General features: G+C 54.3%; 1 protein-coding gene across 1 annotated transcript; it reads left to right on the forward strand.

Moving 5' to 3' along the window:
- Positions 1 to 2,977: 2,977 nt before the first annotated feature.
- S100A10 (S100 calcium binding protein A10) lies at positions 2,978 to 22,797 on the forward strand. Its single transcript, XM_074981174.1, has 3 exons — positions 2,978 to 3,114; positions 16,245 to 16,397; positions 22,342 to 22,797. Exons 2-3 carry the CDS (start codon positions 16,266 to 16,268, stop codon positions 22,501 to 22,503), a joined length of 294 nt encoding a protein of 97 aa, XP_074837275.1. The 5' UTR covers positions 2,978 to 3,114; positions 16,245 to 16,265; the 3' UTR covers positions 22,504 to 22,797.
- Positions 22,798 to 24,635: the final 1,838 nt, after the last annotated feature.

Here is a 24,635-nt window from a genome sequence, read left to right on the forward strand (position 1 = left end):
CTCTTTGGTTTGGCCATCAGCCTAGGAAAGACCGAGGCTCTGTTTCAGCCTGCTCCAGGGTCTGCTGCTCTCCCCGCTTCAATCTTTACTGGGAGAACAGAGTTAAAACAATAGAGGAGTTCAAGTACCTCGGCAGTGTGATAGCCAGTGATGGCTCTCTTGACAAAGAAATCAGTGCCAGGATCTGCCAGGCCAGCCAGGCACTAGGACGCCTGAGAGAGCGAGTGTTGAATCAGCACAATATCCGACAGTCCACGAAACTGAAAGTGCACACGGCTGTAGTCCTGACCAGACTCCTGTATGGCTGTGAAACCCGGACCTTGTACAGAAAACATGTGAAACTGCTGGACCACTTCCACACATGCAGCCTGAGATCAATAGTGCACATTGGATGGCAGGACAGCGTTACGCACCTGGAAGTCCTGGACAGAGCAGGAATCACGAGCATTGAAGCCATGATTCTGAGAGCCCAGCTTTGCTGGACAGGGCACATCATATGAATGGAGGAGTTGAGAATCCCTAAGCAACTCCTCTACGGTGAACTCTCCCAGGGCAAAAGGAATCAAGATAGGCCTCGCAAGAGACATAAAGACTGAGTGAAGGCCAACTTTGCTCATGCTGGTTTAAAACCAGCTCAGCTAGAGCAGCATGCAAAAGACCGAACAGGCTGGCGTGCTCTCGTACGACACGCGTATGACAACTTTGAAGAGCGGCGACACATACGCCTCATTGATGCTCGTGAGAGGAAGAAAGCAACAGCAGCAGCCGCATCAACAGAGCCAAGACAATTCCCTTGCCCCTACTGTGAACACCCATGCCGTTCAAAGCTTGGTCTCCTCAGCCACACGTGAGACCACACCTGATGAGCCTGTGCAAGCTCAAAACGTCATTGTCGGACACAGTGGACTACCTACTTGGATTTTCAGAGCAGTGTAACTTGGCAATGTGCAAAACAAATCTAACTCCTGAAAAGAGTACAGTTATCTGGAAAGGTTGAACAGCACTTGTTTCAAGACCTCAGGTTACCCTAGGACCACTTTTGTCAACCGGTGGTACATACATCCTTAAGGGTACATGAGACGCCTGGGGTACTTATACATTTTTAAAAGGGGAACTTTATTAAATAAAAAGGTTGAGAAACACTCTTCTAAAATAGCTCATTTTGGAACGATAACCCCGGAATAAGCTATTCCGGAATAACTCTGTCATGTAGCCCTAGTCCGAGCAGCTCCGGCTACATCCTTTCCCTGCTGCTCCTCCCCGCTCACTGCCTTTCAAAGCGATTGCTGCGTTTTGCCCACAGCTGTCTGGGTGGAGTGAAGAGCTGCAAGAACTAAATAGCCTGTGGTCTCATGCAGAGAAGGCTCGGAAACCTGGGACACCAGGCTCAAGGGACGTGCATTGGGACAGTGAGGCCACAGGGGGATGCAGTTGGTGGGATTTGGCCCAGCTCCTCCAGGGCTTTAGTGAAGGTGTTGCAGAGGAGCATCCTTGAGCTAAGGACTGAATGGGCCCGCAAGAGCTGACTGCCTGGCTGCGCAAGATGCAGCCTGTCTGAGGCCTGGTGCCAGGGTGCACGGTGCAGGGAGGTCTCCAGCACTGCTCTCGCTGCAGGGCTTTTGGCAATAAACAGCTCCAGAGTGACAGGACTGTCATTCCCATAGCACATCCACCCCAGGGGCTGGGAAGCACCAGGCCCTGGAAAGACCGCACCCAGGGCAGGGCTGGGAGCGGCAGGGCTGGGTGTGAATGGTCCAGGCCAAGAATAACAGCTTGGAGCAACTGTCCTGCCCGGCCCACGGCAAGCCAAGGGAGTGGTGAAAAGCGGGGGTGGGCTGCTATGACACCAGAGGGAAGGGGGCCAGTGGGGTGCTGAGGTGAAAGGAGAGAGGCTGTGGAGGGGGCTAGGGTTGTGTGCTATGGGGCTGGCTACATAGACCGCCAGGCAGGAGCGCTACTCTGAGATGGTTTTCTTGGCTTGGAATAATCATTCCCACCTCATGCCCTGCTCTGGGCGCCAACCTCTCCGGTCCTGGTGCGTTGCGTCTTCTCTTCTTTCCCTCCCCTTGAACATCTCCCATCACCTACCTAGCCCCCCGCACGCCCCCTCCCTCTGTTACCCCTGTACCCACCTGGCCCACTCCCTGCCCTTTCAGAACATCCTCCCCCTCTGTTTTCCCTCCCCTTCATGCTTAATCATTCCTTGGGCCCTGCAGGTGGATACACAGATGGAGGGATGATGGGCGTGTATGTGGAGAGAGGGGGAGGGAGAGTGCCAGGGTGTACGGGGACAGCTGGACGGATGGACAACCAGGAGCAGTTCTTGGGGGTGGCTGGACGGACAGACAGCCACGAGCAGTGCTCAGAGGGGCTGGACGGGCAGACAGCCAAGAGCAGTGTTTGAGGATGGCTGGATGGACAGACGGTCAGACAGACACCTGGGAGCAGTGCTTGGGGATGGCTGGACAGATAGACAACCAGGAGCAGTTTGGGGGGATGACTGGACAGACAGACAGCCACAAGCAGTGCTCAGGGGTAGGTGGATGGACACACAACCAAGAGCAGTGTTTGAGGATGGCTGCACGGACAGACGGACAAGAGCAGTGCTTGGGGATGGCTGCACGGACAGACGGACAGGAGCGGTGTCTGGGGACGGCTGAACGGACAGACACCCAGGAGCTGTGTCTGGGGATGGCTGAACGGACAGACGGACAGGAGCGGTGTCTGGGGACGGCTGGACGGACAGACGGACAGGAGCGGTGCTTGGGGTAGCTGGACGGACAGACGGACAGGAGCAGTGCTTGGGGATGGCTGAACGGACAGACGGACAGGAGTGGTGTCTGGGGACTGCTGGACTGACCAGAGCAGGCCGCGGACAGACAGACCGAGGCGGACCGCTCAGCCGGGGGCGCAGCGCGGTGCCGCAGGCAGAGGGCGCCAGCGAGCCGGGCCCGGGGCTGCGGGCAGCCGCGTGTGACTGAGCCCGGGCCGGACTCAGGTTCCCCCCGCCCCGCCCCGCCCCGGCATAGGCTAGGGCGGGCGGCGCCCGCTGCCACCCACACTCGCCGAGCTCGGTGCCCGCGCGGCTGCTCCGTTCCTGCGCTCCCAGCCTAGGTGAGTCCGGCTCCCCCGCCCCTCCTGCAGCGCACGGACCGGTGGCGGGGAGGGGCAGAGCCCCATCTGCTGGCACCCCAATGGGGGGGGTGCTCTGGGCTGCCTGCCCCCCCCTCCGCCCCAATGCCCCTGCTGCATGCGGGGAGGAGGAGGTGCCCAGCTCTGCACCCCTGACACCCCCGCGGTGGCTGCAGGAATTAGGGGCAGCTGCAGATGGCTTTGGGAAAAGGGACCCCTCTCCTGCCCCTGCTGGAGGATGGGGAGGGTATTCCCAGCCCTGTCCCCCCCACGGGGTGGGGCATAATCCCAGCTCCGTGGCCCCAGGCCAGCCCCCCAGGACCCGTGCCAGGGTCACCCCCAGAGATCCAGGAGCCCAGAGCTGCCCAGGCAGGGGCACGCCCTGTGAGCAGCAGCCTGGCCTCTCTCCTTGAGAAGGGGTGAGAGGGTCCGGCTGTCCTGTGGGGAAGACATAAGCGGCTTGTGGGGGGCACCTCCCTGGGCTGCCGCTCAGGCGTTGATGTTGCTGCGGTGAGGGAGGGATCTGGGGTGAGATTCCGGGGCTGCCGCTGAACCCAGCTTTCTCTGGGGGGTTCAGACGATGTGGCCAGTTTTAAAATCCAAGCGTCACTTGGGACCCTGGCCTTGTGCCAAGGGTCCGGCGTGTCTCTTGCACATCCTTGGCTTGTGTCCACACCCCTTTGGGGTCTCCCCACCCTCCTCCTTTGCAGGCTCCTGGGTGTGTTTGACCCCTGGCAAAGAGCCACGGTTGTGTTGGTCGTAGCACTCAGATCAGGTCCCCTTTGCTAGCGCACAGGGCGGGGCCACACCCACTCCTGGGGAAGCCATGCCACGCTCGAGGGAATCTCCAACGGGTTAACGCGGCCCTAGGGGTGCAGCTCCTCCGAGTACCCAGTCCTGTTGCCCATCTGAGCAAGGGCTCTGCAAACTCCCCCACTCACAGACTTTAAGGTCAGACGGGACCAGGACTAGCTAGTATGACCCCTGCATGCTGCAGGCCACAGCCCTCCGGCAGACAGGACGCAGTGATCCCCTGCTGCAGGGGAATGGGGAGGGGGGCTCTCTGAGCTCTCTGGGTTCTGCCATGTCTGTTTCAGAACTGGCACCAGCGTCCTGCGACCTGACAGGTAGGAAGCCGACGGGTGTGGCCCCTGCTTTCAGCCACTGGGCAGCTGGGGAGCGAGGGGATGGGCCCAGCCCTTTCTGAGCATCACAAGTGGATGCAAATGGCTTAAACACGCTCAGTGTTGGCTGTGGAGTGAAGTGGCCACATTATGCTGCAAATAGATTTATTGGTCAAGCCAACAAGCCTCACTCAGCCTGCTGCTTAGCCGCATGTCTAGTGTGCAGGACTCCGCGGGAGACCCAGATCAGGTACCCAGATGGGGTACTTGCTCTAGGTAGTGCAGGTGCAATAGAACAAAGGCGAGCAAACTTTTTACGTCAGGCCTCACCTTTCGGCCCCTCAACCTGCCTGATATCATCCAAACTGCTGGAAATCCCGGTTATGTTCATATGGAAAGAAAAAATCCTTTCCATGTGTGTTAGAAAATAAGTCTGTAGCGTGTAAAAGCTTGATCAATTGCTGTGTAAATGTCAACATGCGTACATAAAAACATTCCCTCTTAGGAAATGTGATGCCCTCCCAAGGGGGCCTGCTCCCCATGTTGTACACTCCTGCAAGAGAGCAGCGGTTCCCAACCTGGGTTCCATGGACCTTGGGGGTCCTTGAGGATATTTCAGAGGGTCTGTGCGAAAAATATGGAAGGGAAATAAAAAAGATCATAGAAAATAGAATTGGCTTTGAGGGGGCCCAGGAATGGGTTGGGGGGTCTGCAAATGGTTTGGAGGGTAATTGGGGGTCTGCAAACCATTTGGGAGACTGATTGTGGGTCTGTGAACGGTTCGGGGGTGACTGGAGGTCTGCGCGAGAGAAAAGGTCGGCAGCCGCTGCAGTAGAGAGAAGGAGGCAGCTAGAGATGGAAGAGAGGTGGTTACGTGCAGGGGTGTGTAATCACACCTGAGAGAGCCAGCCAGGGTTTACCACACTGGGAAGGGTGTGAGTAGATGCTGTTCTTTTCCGATTGCCGCCGCACTGCTGAGACAATCCGAGCATCCGGGCTTCCCAGCCGAGTTGCTTTGCTTGCGGTGAGCCTGGTTTGATGAGTCGATCCCAAGGCCACTTCTCCTTCTGAACTAGTGCAGATCTTTAAAAACTCATCATGAGGTAAAAATGACCAGCGCTGGGGAATCCACTGGTGACTCCAGATAAATTGTGCCAGTGGCTAATTGGACTTGCTGTGAGAGATGCCTTCAAGTATGCGTTTGCCTCCCTGCTTGCTGCTCTCGCCTTCTTTCTGTGCCAGTTTCCTTGGGTCTCCCAGAGCAAACCGCAGGTTCCAGTGGTCCTTTGCCCTGTACCAGGAGATGCCATTTGCACGCAAAGGCTTTGGATTCTCCCTTGACTCATCTCAAGTGGGAGTGATTCATTTTGCACCGGTTTGTGTGACCGGGCCAGGGCAGGTTCCCATCTCTGAGAACTCAGATGTTTTCACTGGGCATGTCCAGTAGAGGATGATGAAAAGGAAAGTTCTGAGAGCTGGGTGTAGCCACTTGGGAAGAAGGTTGCTTCCCCCTCCACCCTGGATTCCAGTCCAGTGCCTGTTTCAGGAAGGCTCCTTTCGAAGGGTCTCTCTGATGTTGTCCTCGGAGCTCACCTCTGGGCTGGAGACTGGGGCAGGCAGCGGTGAGCAAACTTTTTAGGTCAGGCAGGCCTCACTTTTCATCCCTGCAATTAGCAGCCCCCCTGCCACTCCCCCGCCACTTAATGTAATCAAAAACCAATGGAAATTTCAGGTCTGTTCACAGGAAAAGAAAACCCTTTCAGCGTGGGTAAGAAAATAGATTGGTAGAATGTAAAAACTTTATTAGTCAGTGTAGAAATGTGAATACGCAGACACAAAACCAGGAACCTATTTCAACATTTTTTAATGCGAAAAATGAGCCTGAGACCCAGCAGCCGATGGAGCTGCCCGCCCCCCCGCCCCCCCCGCATCTTAGGAAATTTCAGCCTCCTCCCACCAACTTTGCACACCCCTGGCTTAGAGGCGCTGTTCTCAGTCTCCTGGGGCTGCAGCAGCAGACGGAACAATGCGGCAGGGCTGGCATATGCCCCAGTTGGTGATCCAGGAACAGAGGTCCTTTGAGGAGACTTGCATTCCAACCCCCTTTTCTTTGCTGGATGCCGGGGAGGGGCACAGTCTGTTCCCAGTGGGTTTTCCAGCTGGTGCAGGGAAGCACGTCTCAGTTATGGCCAGTTTTCCAGGCAAGCAGCTTGGAGCGCAACAGGAGCACAACAGCCGGGCCTGGTTGGACTTGCTGTTTTTTCCATAGAGCTTTTCAGACCGCAGTGGCAGGTCTTTGGACAGGGGTAGGAGACGCAGAGCTAGGGTGGATCGGGGCCAGATCCTCTGCTGGTACCAGCAGGCAGGGCTGCATGGACTTCAATGGAACAACGCTGATTTACCCCCTCAGGGGATCTGGCCCACAGGCTTCAATGGCGTTGCCCTGATTTACACCGTAGGTCTCTCTGACAACGCGGTGAAAGCCCCATATGGGGCCCAGCAAGGAGGGGGCTGCAGTTCTCCTGAGACAGACTCTGCTTTGGAAGGGAACGCAAAAATCCCTCCGCCCTCAGGCGGCCTGGCTGTGTTTGGATAAATCAGCCAAGTACCGTCCTCCTGTATCATCCAAAGAGCTCACAGGAAAGGCAGCATTTCACAGATGGGGAAACTGAGACACAGAACCTCTCTCCATGGTCGCATGGGCAGGGTCAGAAACAGAACCCCGAGTCCTGCCCCTCCCAGCCCTGTGCTGGGACTCCAGAGTCAGGAATGCAATCCAGAAGCCCTTCCTCTGTCTCCCCTTCTCCTACCCCTCCCACCTGGGAACAGAACCCAGGAATCCTGGGTTCTTCACGTCACAGCCCTCATGAGCTGGGGCAAGTCACACAGACTGATGTTTGTGGGGTTCCCAGCTCTAGATGCTGGCAAGGACCTGATTTCCAGGGGCTCAGCACAGACAGTGACTCTTGAGCCAGAGGGTGCGCAGCATCACCACAACTGAAGCCTGAGGAGTTAACGCTGGGTGCCCACCCATGAAGGGGACCCTGAGTTAGAGGCAGGTTTGGAGCCTCTGGGGCTTGGTTACGTGAGATATTGATGCGAACCTTCCTCTGCAAAATGCTCTGAGATCTGCAGGTGTGAGGCCTATTGGCAAGCGCAGCGTTGGTGTTATCAGCACTTCCCGAGTGTTGCTTGAGCAGCAGTGATGAGAGATTTGGTTTTTCTTCCCAGGAAGTTGCAACAGAACCTCTTGGGGCTTTCTCTTTGCTCTATGTTCATACAGCACCTAGCGCTGCGAGGCCTGGAGGACCACTGCAATCCTAGGTGCTGCGGGAATAAAATCATAGAATCAGAGAATGCTGGAACTGGAAGATCATCAAAAGATCATCGAGTCCAGCGCCCTGCCCTCATGGCAGGACCAAGCACCATTTATATCATCCCTGTTAGGTATTTATCCAGCCTGTTCTTAAACATCTCCAATGGTGAAGATTCTGCACCCTCCCCAGGCAGTTTATTACAGTGTTTGACCACCCTGACAGTTAGGAAGTTTTTCCTAATGTTCAACCTAAACCTCCCTTGCTGCAGTTTTAAAGCCGTTGCTTCTTGTCCTATTTTCAGAGGCCAAGGATAATAATTTTTCTCCCCCCTCCTTGTAACACCCTTTTAGGTGCTTGAAAACCACGATCAGGTCCCCTCTCAGCCTTCTGTTTTCCAAACTAAACAAACCCCATTCTTTCAGTCTTCTCTCATAGGTCCCGTTTTCTAGGCCTTTACTCATTTTAGTTGCTGTTCTCTGGACCCTTTCCAGTTTCTCCACATCTTTCCTAATATGTGGGGCCTAGAACTGGACGTGATACTTCAGCTGAGATCTAATCAGTGCAGAGGACAGCGGACGAATGACTTCTTATGTCTTGCTCACAACATTCCTATTAATACAAATGGCTCAGGGAGTGCAACTCATTAGAAGGGGACATTTTGCTGCCATGCACGTTTGGTCCCCATTACTGTTGTATGTGAGCAATCTTCAGTATATGGATCCTCCCTGTGCCCATTTTACAGATGGGGAAATTGAGGCACTGAACAGCTAAGTGACCCACACAGGAAGCCAGGTCTTTAAAGTGTCACGTTCATGTCCGACAGAGTATATATGTGCAGGGGAGGGAGGTTGTATGAAGTGCTTTGCACCATATGTGCCTGTTGCATTTCCCTGTCCATCCTTAGGCTGCATGGGGTCACCCGTCGGGCAGATTAAGTACAGGTGGGACAACCGTCAGAAGGGCCCCCCCATGTATTAAAATATTAATGTACATCATTATTTGTGCTTTAAAATCTATCCATTGAATCTATCAATTGAAATCTACCCATTGAAACTTTAAAGGGCGTGGTCCATAGTCTATGCAGACTGAAGGATGCCTACTACACTACTACTAAAATCTATCCATGCTTATCATTACTCACAACAGACAATCAAGTGATGCTTAAATGGTAAAATGAGAGCGATGTAACACGTTTCTTTTGTTCCATTCAAGTGACTTGTTTAAACACGATGGCTCTTGGAGCAAAGGCTCCTTTTGCCCTACTGTTAATCCACCATTGCACCTAGCACAGTTCTTCTGCTGTCTGTTGCTGCCACGCTCCAAGCTGCAGTGGTCTGTGATAACTGTGTGCAGCTGCAGAGCCTCCACCAGCCCAGGACAAGTCGATGCAGCTCTTTGACGGAGCTGGGAGAACCTGAGTCATTTCCTCAGGGGAACTGCTGGCCGCTTTTCCGCACAGCTGGAAAATGCAAGCTGAGGCCAGGCCGGGGCAGGGAGAACCGCCTGGGATGGGGGCGAGGGGGACGGGGTGTGGGGATCTGCCCTGAGCTTGCAGCTGCAGGGGAATGCTGCCAGGACCAACCGATTCTTGTTTATTTCCTCATGCTTCTGAGGAGGGTGGTTTATTTTTCCATCCCATCTGGTCAGCAAACAAACCCGCACCCCAGCTGACTCCCACCGCCGGGGCAGGGCCTCCTAACCAGAGCCAGACGCTCCCCTGCCTGGGGTTGGACAAACCACTGACACGCCTCCTAGGCAGAGTTCCCTCTAACATTTTCCATCCGTGGGTGGAAAAAATTTTATGTGACCTAGGGCATGTGCGGATGTGCACCACCAATAGAAACACAGGCTGCTGCCTCTCATGCTCTGCTAATTAACTGGGCAGCACCTGACTGTCCCTTAGGCGGTCGCCCAAGTGCTCAGCTTACAGGGAACACTGGTCCAGACCTCCTGAGGAATATTGGCTTGGCAGCTTCCCAGCCAGCTCGCTGCTTGTTGCAGAGATGCAGTTGGGGAGTTTTTCCCTGTGTGATAGGCCTTCACTTCCCTCCCCAGGGTCTGTTCCGAAGGCCAGCATGAGCCCCACATCTATGGGAGCAGGGAGAATGTGGCCTGAGAAGATAGATGAGTTGGGGCCCTCAATCCACGTCTCACCCCCAGTTTCAGAGTCGGATCACTTTCCAATGCCCTGTCCAATTTAGCCTTGGTCACCGTCCCACATTCGTCATGTCCCCTCATGTCTACTCCGCAGTGGATCGTGGTAAATGGCCGGGATAACATGGACCGAGCTCTTTCCCCCACCCTGCTGAAAGGGTGCAAAGAGAGGTTGCAGCGTGGCAGAGATGGAGGACATGCAGCTATTACTCTGTACCATCTCCTCCCAAGGAGCCTGACCCGGGTGGTGGCCCAGGAGGGGCTGAACTTGCAGCTTCCAAAAGCCCCGCTGAGATTTTAGCCCCTGCCTGGTGGGCAGGTTGTGTGCCTGGAGCTTTGAGAGTTGGCAGGTGTGATGGGGTTCAGGGATCCCCAAGCACTGCACCCCGGCAGGAGTGACTCTCACTCAGCAGGTACAACGGGAAATTTATTAGTCGACCAAGGCGCAGCTCAGTACAGAAGGCAGAGACAGTCATTCCAACCCATCCTGGGGAGAGGAGCCCGATGGGCACCCTATCTGGGGTGTAGCTTCCCTTCAGCCAGGCTGGCTGCCTTCCAACTCTCGCTTCCCACAGCTCCTAACTGCTGCCTATGATTCAAAACCCCCTCAGCTCCTCCCTGCTCTTTGTTCAGGTCAGAGGTGTTACCTGCTAGCTAAGACATTATAGGGGACATTATAGGGGCTCTTTGGCATACTTGGCTTAATCTAATTCTTGACCCCCCCGCACCCCTCTGCTCTCTGATTTGCTCACCTTGATAATTTTTTTCTGATTTGTCCTCCTTGATTACTGTTTTTTGGTTCTCTGTGCCTTAAATATTGAGTCTGTTCTGGTCTGGCTATGGTCTGAAGCAGTGGGTCTGTCCCACGAAAGGTCATCACCTAATAAATTATTTTGTTAGTCTTTAAAGTGCTACTTGACTGCTTTTATGTTTTGACAGTACAGAGACTAGCACGGCTCCCTCTCTGTTACTGCTAGCTAAGGTTACAGCCCCAGGGGGTCATCCTTAGCCCCTGTGAGCTGCTCTGCCTGTCACATGCACATCCAGCCTGACTCTCGCACACATGCACACACCACTCCATCACAGCAGGGCCTTGCTAATTACCAGAAGAGCTGCCAAATGCTGGGGGCAGCAGCATGGCGTGACCCAGAGCAGCAGGCGGGCACCGTGGAGGGGGCACCATGGAGGAATCGTCCCTGGGAAGGAGTTAGCATCTGCCCCGAGGCTGTTTGCTCAAATTCGCGCTCACGATGGAGCGGCACAGGACCGGGACTGTGGGGACTTTGTCTTCCGAAGGCAGCCAAAGCAGCCTTCCCTGCGTGGGATGAAAAGCAGCATCCGAGAGTGTGGGGAGATTTGGCAGCTGTCCTAAAAGTGGCAGTAAACAGCTGAGTGCATCATTGGTGCTGCTCCAGGTGTGCAAACGGCTGGCTTGCAAAGGAGCCAGAGCTGCGGCCTGCTCCGGGCCCTGGCTGCTGGCTCCCTCCCTCCATATTCATCCTGCTGCGACCGCACGGCGGTCGGGAATCAGCCCCCAGTGCTGAGCATTCGGGCCTCCTTTGGAACCACTATCCCTCCTGTTTCAGAGCCTTCCAAAGAAAACACCGAGCCAGGCCCTGCAGCTGGGCCTCGTTAATCCCCAGACAGCAGCAGGCTGGGAGGGAAGCCAGGTCTGTACCTGGCCCCACACACACCCCTCTGAGAGTCTCAGTGCCTGGGATGACTGCAGTTAATGTCCAAGGGGCTCAGAGGCATGGATCAGTGCGAGGGACATGCAAGAGAGGGAGCTGCTACGCATCAGTGGAATTGCTCCTGCACGTTTGCTGGCACGCTGATGTACGGAGCTTCTGCGGGGTTCCTGCTCCCCAAGGGAGGGCAGCATCTGTTAACTCCCCTGGCTGCATGCAGCCCAGAAGGCAGAGTCTGTCCCCTCCGATTGCATTCCTGCTGTGCTGTCCTCGGGGTGGGGAAGGCACACGCCCTGTGATCTACTCTGACGCTTGCCCAACATCTGCCAACAGGGCAGCCCATCTGGCCGACACGGGGCAGAGGGTGATTTCGCTCTGTGGGAGGAGTTCTTGGCCAAAGTCCCTGGGCTCCAGAGCTGCAGCAATCGGCTGATGGCTCGGGAACAGATTCCCTTGTGCAAACTTCTAACCCTTACGCTGCCAGAGGCATCTTTGCACTAGTGAGTTCTCCCTGGCACTGTCCAGCTGAAGGTGTGAAGAGCTTATTCACTATCGCTGTGTTCCTGTCCCTGTGGTCCCAAGATGCCCCACCTCCACGCTAGGGGACCTCTCTGGAGCAGGGATCCCTGGAAGCTGAGCACTTGGGTGACCGCCCAGGGGAGGCTCAGGTGCTGCCCAGCTGATTAGCAGAGCGCCCACAGCTGGCCGCCTGTGCGTCTCTTGGTGGTGCACATCTGTACATGCCCTGGTGCACACAACAAAATTTATTCTGCCCGTGGGTGGAAAAAATAGAGGGAACAGTGCTGTGGAGGTGTGGCGGGGTGGGCGGAATTCAATTAGCGGCTTCTGTGCTGGGGCAGGAGGGCACATTATACGAATGATCTCAGGGCTGGGAACGTTTTGGCCACTAATCCAGAGACTGAGGCTGAACAAACTCGTGGCATGGGGGACACAGCTGTGAGATGTTATTACCAATCTCTTTGCGCCAGATCACCCAGGAAAGACAGGAAGGTTCCACATCCCAGTTGTGCTTCAGCCCGTTGTCCGTCTGTTTTTCGTCAATCTAGCCTTTTTTCAGGCAAGCGCTTCTCAAGGCAAGTTACCGTCTACACCAGGGGTCAGCAACCCCCAGCTTGGTGCCGAGAGTGGCATGTGAGCCATTTTTTTAATCTGCACGCAAGGCGAGAGCTCAGCCCTGCCCCTCCTCCTGCCAGGAGTTTGTTCAAAGCCAGCAGATTAACAAAAGACCAGCTAACGCTACCAACCACCACCGAAACGGGAAAGCGCTGCATCTTCATTGATTTATTAAGGAAGCTGTTGTCAGTAAGATTAGTGATTTTAAAAAGTATCACCAGCACTCGGACCGTACAGAGAGGTCAACAGGTCAAATTTGGGTACTCTGCCTCGGAAGGGTTGCTGACCCCCTGGTGTACACTCTCCAGGGAACCCCTCCCCCAGGTCTGCACTCTTGCACAAAAGGGATCCCAGCAGAAAAGCTGCTTTCACCCACAGCAAAGATTGCCCCAGGGGGCTGTTGTTGCCGAGCTGTGTAAGTGATTACTCCTTTCCCCTCTGGAGGCTCTAGTCGTAGATTGCAGCATTTGCAAACGCTCCAGTTCTTGCTTCTCTTTGCTATCCTGCAGGGCCTGAGGTCCTTGGTGTTGGTGTAACCTCCGCACCTAGGGCTGTGTTTCCCTGTCCCAGGTAGTGGCACTTACACTGAGGAAAAAATGAGTGTCCTCTACAGCCTTGGCTGAGCTCCAGCTGGCTTTTAACTCAAACCATAGAGGCTCTTGCACTAAGCTCTGGAGGTCTCAGGTTCAAGTCTGCCTCTGGGCAGTTATACTGGCAATGATTTGAAGTCTCCCATTCTGGGGGGCAGGAGCCAAGGAAAGAATCTGCCTTGGAACGAGTTTGCTTTGCCAGTTCATAAAACAAGCTACAGAGTTTAACCAGCAGCCTGGCTTCTCCTACTGCTGTAATTTGAGTCGCTCCATTGAGTTGGTCCCTGAAGGGTGTATATCCTGTCCGGTCATCTGCTGGGCAGCCAGTTGTGGGGGGACGCAGCAGAGTATGCCCATGGTAGGGCTGAGCTGCCACAGATCACAGATGATGCTCACAGGTGTTTTGATAATTGAGGGTTTCTCCTTTGCTCGGACGTGCACCCTCGCTATACACCAGTGACGGGCAACTGCAAATGGTGAGGGGGCCGCCTGATGAGTCCCTTCACTTCAGTGGGCAGCAACAGCCTGCAGCCCAGCGGAGTTCCACCTGCACATCCCGCCCCCCACGTGTCTCTAGCACCATGGGGCACCGGAGCCCTGCCCTTCCTTGCTGCGGCCCCTCCCGCCCAGAGCTGGAATGCTGCTAACAGCTGATTTGTGGCATTTTGGCTCTGGAAGGGATGGGGAGGAGCAGGGACCAAGTGTGAATCAGGTGATTTACACATTCCGAAAGGGCCAGGAGGTTGGGGAGAGAGCAAGGAAGTGCAGGGCTCCGACGCAAGAAGCGTGTGGCAGAGGGGGGCAGCCAGGGGTTCTGTGGGCTGCAGATGGACCCCAATGGGCTACATGCAGGTTGTCCATCACCCACTCAGGGAACTGCATCCTGCTCAGCCCCAGATTATGCCAGGAGACAGGAATCCTCTTCACTTCCTGTTCCAAACGTCTGAGTCACTGAATCATAAATACTAGAGATGGGCGGGGGCCCTTCTGTATCCCCCTGAGAGGGGTGGACTGACTGCTGAGCTGGCATCCTCTCATGTCTTACTGCAGAGCATTACCAAGAGGTGATCAACAGCTGCCATGTTCCACCCCAGAGGGGGTCGCATTTTAGTGGGGAGAGAAGTATTCCCTTAATATACAGGCTGGGAATTGTACATGCAGAGGGCAACTTTTGGCTGGTAATTTGTTACATTGTTTGCAGAGACTGTTAAGTTCCTAAGGTTCTTGCTTCAAAAGGCACAAGACAAGAAAACCAGCAGCTTGTCATGTGTTTTGCTTTCCTATTGAGCTTGTCTCAGGTGGGTTTCCTGCGAATTTATATTTTGATCAAGTAATTGTGGCTCAAAGCACTTTGATGCAGGGGGTAAAATTCCATGTCCTGGTTCTGTGCTCAGTCAGATTAGGTGATGAAAATGGTCCCTCTGAAATCTACAGATCTCTCCACAATACATAACACATCTGTTTCTAACCCATTTCTCACCCCTGCTTTAATGAAGGCAGGGTTTCCAAAAAAAAAAAAAAAAACCTAAACCAACTCTAAAAAACGAGAAGTCCTGTGGCACCTTATAGATTAACAGATCTTTCGGAGCACAAGCATTTGTGGACAAAGCTTACGCTCCAAAACGATCTGTTAATCTATAAGGTGCCACAGGACTTGTTGCTTTTGCAGATACAGACTAACACAGTGACCCCTCTGATGGCTAAACCGCCTCTAAAATGTCCACCCATCAGGCCTCCTGGACAGAAATAACTCAGCAATGTATTAGTCTCTCTGGTGCTGGACCCTGGAGAGAAAACACAGGCACTGTCCACTCACTCCCCCTCCCTTTTTTTTTTTAATCTAACTTTCACGAAATCCTTTTACTCATCCGTGCTGCCCCCATCCACAGCACATTTCTGTCCCTTGCACCTTAGTGTGGGTTAGGAGACTGCAGACACCCAGGTCCATTGTATTCTCTGGCTGAAGTTCCGGAATGTCCTGGCTCAGGGATTGTGCATTGTCTCAGTTCGATCAGGGGTTTCGTTGCTGAGGCCAGAAGGGTTTTATTGTGCAATGAAATCCTTTGCTGTAGTGGCACAAGCCAGCCATTGTGATCAGTGAGGCAAGCAGAGCTCAAATGGGCTCTGCTGAGAATGTAGTCCAGAGCTTTGGCTGCCGCTCCTTTATCCAAATGCTCCTGGCCTCTCCAGCGTCTGCCTGGCCATCGCCCAGCAGTTCTCCACCCTCTTGGAAAACAAGGCAGAGGTATAAATACAACAGCAGTGGAAACAGGTTTTTAAAGTTTCCATTGGGGTCTGAGAGCTCTGATCCCCCGGGGGTGGCTGCGCGGGTAGGAGGATAACCAGCTGGCAGGCTGGGCAGATGGGTTAGAATTCAAGTTAAAAACGAGACACAAATTTTGTCACCATAAGGGGGGGCAGTGGTAGATTCTCCATGTCTTCAGAGCCAGCCTGGAGGTCATTCTGGAAGACACGTTAGACATGTTACTGGGCTCAGTGAGCAAAGCTCTGTGGTCTGCAGTAGACAGGAGGTGAGACCAAGTGATCTAATGGGGACTGTTCTGACCTTGAAATTTACAAAGGCGTAACAACCCGCAGGTGGACTCAAACCTGGGCCCTCCGGAGCTTCGTGGGGTTTGAGCTAAAAGCCAGCTGACACGCTGTTGGGGAGACTCATTCTTTCCCTGTGACGTGGTCTCGGCACCGCTACATGGGCCAGGGAACCACACCGAGGTGTGTGGGTTTCACATGCACAGCACAAGTCTCTCATAGCCATACGCATGGGTGGGCCTTGCTCCTGGGAATAAAACTAAGGGTACATCTACGCTACCCGGTAGATCGACCTCGTCAGGGTCGATCTTCCAGGGTTCGATTTCTAGCACCCTGTACTCCTCAATCTCGTGGGGAGCAAGGGAGGTTGCAGTCAGCGTTTTTCCCCCGTCAGCCTCCCGCAGTGAGGACGGCCGGGTAAGTCGATCGTAGATACGTTGATTCCAGCTGCGCAGTTGCCATAGCTGGAATCGCATATCCACAATTGACTTTAAGGTCTGTAGAGCTGGCCTCCCTTCTAACCGCTGTCGGTACAATTTCTCCCTGCTTGGGCAGGCTCACGAGACCCCCGCGACGATGCCGACTCAGATGGAAAATGCCATGGAGACACTGATGTTCACTTTCCACAAATACGCCGGCGACAAGAACTACCTGACGAAGGAGGATCTCCGGCTGCTGATGGACAAGGAGTTGCCTGGGTTTTTGGATGTGAGTGAATGATGTGGATAAGCCCTCTAGCGGATTAAACTCTCCTGCCGTGGGCTGTTGAGGGACTTGGCTAAATCCAGTGGCTGATTCAGGGTGGGGTAGGGGAGCTAGTCCCTCTAGGCCAGCACTGAGCAGTGATGCTCCAGTGTGGTGCTGTGTGGCAGGATGTAGAGTGAGATGCAAAATCAAGTTCCCAGCCCTTTTACGCCTTAGCATGGCAAGTGCTGAGATGCTTAGGTGCCAGTAGGAGATAAATCAGACAGAGCAGGGCGGACAGGCCCAATGGGCGAGATGGGACAGGACCAGTGTTCCCTGGAAGCTGTGTGCTTTGGTGGCCACCCAGGAGAAATTCAGGTGCTGCCCAGCTGGTTAACAAAGTGCCCGCAGCTGGCAATGTGTGTTTCTCCTGGAGGTGCACATCCGCACAGGCATCAGTGCACATCATAAAGTTTATTCTGCACTTGGATGGAAAAAATTAGAGGGACCGTTGGACAGGAGAGAGAAGGGTCAAAAAAGAAAGAGCGTAGGACACAGACTGCGAACCAACCAAATTCCAGGTTAATAGTTATAGTTTTTCCATTTAAACTGCTCAAGCTTCAGATGAAGAAATTATTCTGCATTCTAAACGAGGGCCCAATGTAGCTGGCCCCGCAGTGACACCACAATATCAGCATAGGTCAAATCACGGCCTTACAAATTCTTCTTTGACTTGCTCAATCAAGGCCAGCTATGGCTTTTAGCACTTCAGGTTGGAATGGAAACCGTGCAGCAACGCCAGCTGATGGGCTTCGTAAACCTCCGCCCAGGTGCATGGCTGTTGGCGTAAGCCAGCCATCAGGCTTCTCCCCAGAGGTGGCTGCATTTCTGTAGCAGGTATAAACTGTGCGTAACAGGCTTTGGGGTGGAAGGAGGTGTGGGGCGACAAGGCTGTGCTCCTTCCTGCTTCACCACTGCCTTTGGAGCAAGGTCCTTGGGGCTAGGAGAGGGAAGGGGCAGGATGAAAGAGGAGAGGGGCTGAGATCTGCTCTGTTACCCCAGGGCACCTCTACCTTGAGTCACTAGTGGACACAGGGAAATTTGGCTCTCTGCCTTCTAGCCCCAAGATGCTCACACTCCTGCCTCTTGAAAAGGCCTGATCCATCTATTGCAGCCGCTGGCCAAGACCCCATGGCTGCGGATTGCTCCTGGCATTGAATTTGAAGACTCCCAGCTGGGGCACAGAGGGGCAAGGGGCCCCTGCATCCCCTCCCGGCCCCTGCCGGGCTCACAGAGGAGGCGGTGCAGAGGTGGAGGTGCTGCCACACTTGATTCCTTGCCATTCATCAGCCCATGGCTGACACAGACAATGGGGCGAGGTTCTGGGCAGCGTGTTCCCCTCCTCATAAACGATGCAGCCTCAGAGACAATAGACACCTTTTGGGGACAGCCTGCTCTGCTGCATGCTGTGCTGTGGATAACCCTGGTGTACTGCGTTCTCCTTGCTCCCTGGGGGCTCTGGTTTGGTGCAACGCAGGAAAAAGGCTTCAGGGCAGATTGACAAGTCTGGCAGGAGGTCAGAGCTCCTCCCATTTGCTACCTGATGCGTCACCCTCAGCCAAATCTCCCCAGCATCTGGATGTGATCCTGTACTTGAGGGATGATGCAGTGGCTGGAGTCGCCTCTCAGATGTAACACAGCATGGATAATGTGGAGCAGTTAAATGACTTGCAAAGGGTTGTACAGTTAGTCAGAGGCAAAACTGAGAACACAGCCCGGGAGTTCCGGCGCCCAAGCCTCCAGCTCTAACCACTAGACAACATTCCCTCCCAGGGCTGTGCGTAGCACCAGGAGTCTGGGCTGCACAGGAAATATGTTAAGCACCAGCATTGTGTTCACAAGGAAGATCCCAGTCAGCAATATGGGATGGGAAGTGAATAGCCTGGGAGGCCCTGGGGAGGCATTTCTGGGTAACTCTTGCCATGTTTAAGAGGGGACTGGGGGTTATCACCGTCCCTGCAGACAGACATGTCTTTTCTCTGGGGAAGCCAATCCAGAAAGGCCTGGATTAGCACGGTGGGATACAGGACAGATGCAGTGCATGGGCCTGTGGGCCTCTGGGTCATGGCTGAGGGGCAGCCCAGGGGTGGGATAGCAGCTGGGGCTGCAGGTCAGGGATGAGAGGCACTGGCAGAGCTGGAGTTGCAGAACGCAGCACCTCACTCTCATGGTGGCCGGGCTCAGCCCCACTGGGGACAGTGGGCACAGCTGCTGCCTGGCGCAGTTACTGCAGGTAGCTCCCTGCTGCTGTGAGAACCAGATCAGCTCCCGCTTTGGGGCGGGAAAGCCTCCCGCTGTCCTTGGCGAGCACTGTCCCCTCCAGCCTGTGTCTCCAGTGCTTCCAGCATCACAGAAACCAGGTTATTAAGCAGGCTGGTAAAATCAATGCCAGGCATGTAATGCTCCAGCTGCAGGACAGCCAGTCCACTGCGTGGTCACACACAGAGACTGTCAGCATTAACCAGTGCTCCCAGGACCCCCAAGAATACCATCACCCGCGTGGCAGGGCCTCCCTTGCAGCTGGCTAAGCTCAGTCACGGTTTAAGCAGGTGCTGCATGGTGGCATTGCTCCTGCTAAGCCCCAGGCTGGATTTGGCCCATCCCCTGTAACTGATCTTGGCACTTCACTGACAGCTGGGTGCCTAACTCCCTTCAAAGCCCTAGCCCAGCTTTTACAAGCGCTAGCGCAATCAGAGACATGGGGCCACATTCCGAGTCCAGTGCCTGCAGGGACAGGACTGAGGTTGCTGCAGGGTGATGTGTCCTGCTCTCTGGTACCCCGGTGTAAATCAGGAATGATGCCGTTGAGGTGCCAGTTGCCACTGATATTTGTGAGGTCAGGACCTATCTTTGGCCCCCATGCGGGCCAGGAGGGGTGTGCATGAGCAGAGAGCCTTGCACTGAATTAAGTGTGAGGGGACCCAGGACAGGATCTGGAGCAGCTTGTATGTTCCAAATGCCACTTGTTGCACCTCTGGACTCCCGGCTTGGGGTTCTGTTTCCTCCATCCGTAAAGCAAACACTGTGGTTACTTGCAGGTGACCTGCCGTGCACTGAGCTCAGCAGCCATCGCGTTGCATGAACCCACTGCGTGGGCCGGATGCACAGAGCTCTGTGCTGATTGCAACCCACAAAGCGAAAGGTCCCTCCCACTCATATCTTGCAGATCCCTGGTGCTGGGACTCCTGGGCTTCAGTGTGCACCAGGATCCCACGGAAAAGCCCTTGTCCCCAGCCCCGTGTGAGCTCCCTGCTGTGCACACACCAGCATCACCTGTCTCCCTCCTCCGCCTGAGACACCGTCACGCTGCAAAATCCAACAGATCCTGCAGGAAAACGGGCCCTGGCAGAGCATTCGTTGTCAGTGCCGCACACGCCCCTTAGCCCCTGTGGATTAACCACCCCACTCCCATCCAGCCCCATTGAAAGACAAAAGCTGGGGTTGGGCCACAGGGGCGGGATCACCTGCTGATTGCTTGTTCTGTTCATTCCTCTGGGGCACCTGGCATTGGCCTCGGAAAGGTTGCTGACCCCTGGGTTAGGTGAATCTTTGGTCTGACCCAGCGTGGCCAGTCGTGTGTTCTAAAATGTACAGGAACTGATCTGTAAAGAGGCTGGAAATCTGAGGAGTGGGGGTAGGGCTGAGGTCTCCTAGCTTCTTTTCCTTCTCTAGGGAGGGAATGTGTGGATAGCGGTTAGAACAAGGTGGGCATCAGGACCCCTGGGGGGCAGGGGTTAGTTCCAGTTTCTGCTACTGACTCATTGTAAGACCCTGCCCAAGTCACTTAACAACCCTGTCATTCAGTTGCCCACTCAGAAAGTTCACCTGCCTTCTGGAGATACGCAGGGAGACCAAGTGAAAGGCTGTGATGTGCTCAGAGCCATTAGTGGCCCTGGCGTGTGAAATGGTGCTGTTGATTCCTCAGGAAACATTCCTCGTTCCACATTTTAAACCCTGAAACGCTGAGCAGTGCTGCTGAGATCAGAACCCACAAGCGTCTGCTGTGGCGCTACTGGTGTTTGTGATCTATCATGGAGCTGTGTTGGGAGCACAGGGGGTGATTTGGGGTGGTAGAACAGAGAATCACGAGAGGAATTGAGCAAGAGTAAACATAGGTGAAAGAGAAGGAGAAATTTCCAACCACTGAACCAGAGTGGCATAAATCTGCCCAGATCCATTGACTTTAACAGACTGACACTAATTGGTGTTAACTGAGTCTGGCCCAGTGAGATGATCACTGACCTTGTGGTTCAGGTTACAACCAACCCGCCAGTGCTATGCTTGGGAGGGGATTTTCTTTGTGAGTGGGACGTCCCATCTATTCAGGCCCTCTTGTGTCTGTCCGAGGCAGCTGGTGCTGGGCTGGAGACAGAACACCACGTTAGCTGGGCCTGGATCTCCTTGGTAATCCTCTCTTTCCCACGGGAAGTAAGGAAAGCCTCATTGCCTGGAGCATTTAAAAGCATTAGGAAACGTACCACGGGGACTGGCCGTGGGTGGGGAAGGGCCGAAAGATCTAATAAACGCTTTCTCCTTGTTTGGTCACATGCCTAATAGAAACAGGCAGCGGTGGGTGCCAAACCACCCCAGGACAAGGAGACCGTGGAAAGCACAGCTCCATCAGTACGACTTGTGCACAGCCAGTAGTGTTCAAGGGCCAGGCTCAGCAGAGTCCTTAGCCGTGACAGTGTATTGAATGGAGAAGCGTGTTAGAAAGCTAGTTTATATTCACTGGCCAGGGCGGGAACTTTACCAGACTTGTGCTACACAAACACCGCATCACAAGGCCCGAGCACCCCTGAAATCTGCACAGCACCCCTGCAGCTCCCTGCACGGGAGGGTGGCGATTACTCCTAGTCACCATTGCTCAGCAGCGGAAACGGGCTCATCAGTTTCAGGGCGATGTCATGGCCTGTTCAAGTTACAGACACCGTGTTGGGGGTGGGGGGTTGGGACAAAATTAAAAGCTCTTTGTTAGTTGGTACCTGGGTTCCGTAGTGTTCAGTGCACCGGTAAGGAGACTGCTAATGAACTTGCTCCATCTTAGGGCCCCCATCCACCAAGCTGCTTCATGAAGGCAGGCCCTTCTGCCCATTCGGATCAGCGCCGAACGGACCAAACAGAGAAGCCAGGATTATGGGAGTGTCTGGCAAGGGGATGTGGAAGTAGGGGGCAGCATTTGGGGCTGTGTTATTACTAAGCCCTGGATTCATTTGGGGGGAATTTTCCAAAACTGCCTTTTCTGCTTCACTGAGGTTTTGGTGTAAACTTGTTCGTACAAGCCCCATCGTGTCCCCCCGAAGTGTCTTTTAAGAGAGGACCAGATGCCACAACGATGGGCACTGTACAAAGCTCCACCTAGCTAAGCTATGGGAACACTGAGCTGGGTGGAAGGATGCACAGTTAGGTGAAGTGAGATGAAGCTGCTGGGGTGGAGGGATGGGCAGGTAGAGGAAGGGAAATGAAGTCACTGCTGTACAGATGGATGGATTTGAAGGCAGTGGGATGGAAGATGTCGAGACAGAGGAGGTGATATGAGATCAGGGCTGGGATGGATGGATGGATGGACGGATGGCTATGAAGGCAGTGGGATGGGTGGATGGATGGATGGCTATGAAGGCAGTGGGATGGGTGGATGGATGGACGGATATGAAGGCAGTGGGATGGAAGGATGCACAGGTAGATGAAGAGCTATGAAGTCACCACTGGGAGGGAGGGATGGATGGAGATGAATGGCTGTAGGATGTAGGGGTAAACAGGTAGATGAAGATCTATGGAGCCAGCTGCTTGGGTAGTCACATAGACAAGCTCCCCCATTTGCTATGAAGCGGCTTCCACTGGATGCGAATCCAGCTCCAATAACTCAACAGCCCCCTCGGCTTTTCTGTTTCATATTTTCATTTCCCAGAACCAGAAAGACCCCATGGCTGTGGATAAAATCATGAAGGACCTAGACCAGTGCCGGGACGGCAAAGTTGGCTTCCAGAGCTTCTTCTCGCTAGTGGCCGGGCTGACCATCGCATGCAATGAATACTTTGTGGTACACATGAAGCAGAAGGGGAGAAAATGAAGAGCTGATAGGACACCTGCCCTGCCTAACTCCTAACCCCTGAGCCCTATAAAGGGGGCCGTGGCGTGGCCTGGATCTGAGCTCCCAACTGGCCATTGACACCAATGGAGAGTTGTGTGCATGGATCAAGGACACAATATGACCTTCCGGATGTGCAAACACACTCCTGAGTCGCTGTGCAACAGGCAGGAGAGTGTGCCAGCCCCGCTCCAGAGCAGCTTATGATCTGTACATTGTATCCATGGCTTGCCCTACAATAAAGGATCCCTCCCTTTGTTTTTTTTTAACTCCCAACGGCGTGTAGTTCTTTTCTCTGCCCTGGGCTTGTCTGGCCATCGTCACTTCAGAGAGAGGAGGGGGGGAGCACAGGTCTGGCTGGATAACTCTGAGAAGGAGTTTGCAAAGGTCTGGTGCTGCTACCAAAAGTGTTGGGGAAACACACGGAGAACAGGCAGAAGGACACCTCAGCTTAGACACCCTGAGGGCTCCTGGCAGGGTTTTCTGTAAGCTGAGCGCTTGGGCAGCTGCCCAGGAGAGATTCAGGTGCCGCCCAGTTGATTAGCAGAGCGTCCAAACCTGGGAGTGTGTGTTTATACCAGTGGTGCCCAGCTGCACATGCCTTGGTGTACAGAACAAAATTTATTCTGCCCATGGGTGGGAAAGAAAAATGTGGGAACCCCATTTCAGTGCCGGCTCAGAAACCCAGTGCAAAGGGCCTGGCCCAGGACAGAGGCAGCTGCTTCCCACCACGCACCATTGGAGGACAATTCTGGGGCAGGCCGGAGTTTCCAAGGGCAGCTCATACAGAGCCCGACAGCTCAATCTGCAAGGCTGAGTGCAGATGCCAAGCCAGCCAGAATATCAAGGGATTTGATAGCAGCCTTCAGCTCCTGGGAAGGAGATTACAAAGAGGATGGAGAGAGGCTGTTCTCAGTAGTGACTGATGGCAGAACAAGGAGCAGTGCCCTAAAGTTGCAGTGGGGGAAGTCTTGGTTGGATATTAGGAAAAAACTCTTTCCCCAGGAGGGAGGTGAAGCACTGGAACGGGTTACCTGGGAGGTGGTGGAATCTCCATCCCTGGAGGTTTTTAAGGCCCGGCTTGACAAAATCCTGGCTGGGATGGTTTAGTTGGGGTTGGTCCTGCTTTGAGCAGGTTGGACCTGATGACCTCCTGAAGTCTCTTCCAACCCTATGGTCACCTGGTTGACATGTGCCTGCCAGGTTGTTGGCTCTGGTCACCCAAGAAAACGCTTTGTGGAGGAATTTGTTATGGGACTGGCTCATCACAAAAGCTGGTATCTGGCACCAGAGTGGGGATTGGGTTCCAGGGGATCTGGGAATCAGAATGCCTGGGTTCAGCTCCTGGTTTGGAAGGGAATCAAATGTAGAGCAGGGGTGGGCTGGTATCTTGGAAGACTTCTTTAAATAAGACTTCTTGTGAGTAGCCCTTCAGCTGCACAAAGGCACCTCAGCTGTCCTTTTCCTGTGCTCAGCCTTGCAGGGGATTCCTGCTGGGGATGAGGAAGCTGCAGCAACAGGCTGTTCCTGCTCCACGAGAGGTTCCCATGAGAGGATGTGGCACTTTTCCCCTGCCATGCTGTTTTGTTTTGTTTTTTTTCTTTTCTTTCCCACCCAGCAGTTTTCAGGCTGAGGGGGGTGTCCTGTAACCAGTAAATTTCCCAAAGAATTTTCAGCTGGGGCCACCAGCTCTTCCTGGAACCGCTGGCTTGTTTCCACCGGCAGCTGGCACCCCAGGTTCGGAGCAGTCAGCACAGCCTCTGGAGACGTGGTGCCCAGGGAACTGCTCTAACCAGTAGGCCATACTCACATTTACAGCCAGAAACAGAACCCAGGAGTCCTGGTTCACTGCTCCAGCTTGGCCATTCGACCACTTTCCCTTCCCAGAGCCTGGACCAGAATGGAGGAATCCAGGCTCCCAGCTTCCCCACTCTAACCCCTAGGCAGCTGTTCCCTGATTGAGCCTGGGACCCTGCAGCCAGGCCTCTTCCCCCATCACAGGCGGGGAGTGGCAGAGAACTGAGCAGAAACATCATCCAGAGGCCATGAGTATTTGGGTGGGGCGTTCCTGCTCTCCCCCACAGCGACATTAACCGTTTCATTACACAACCTCA

This window comes from Carettochelys insculpta, chromosome 30, assembly GCF_033958435.1.
Source record: "Carettochelys insculpta isolate YL-2023 chromosome 30, ASM3395843v1, whole genome shotgun sequence".
Lineage (NCBI taxonomy): Eukaryota > Metazoa > Chordata > Testudines > Carettochelyidae > Carettochelys > Carettochelys insculpta.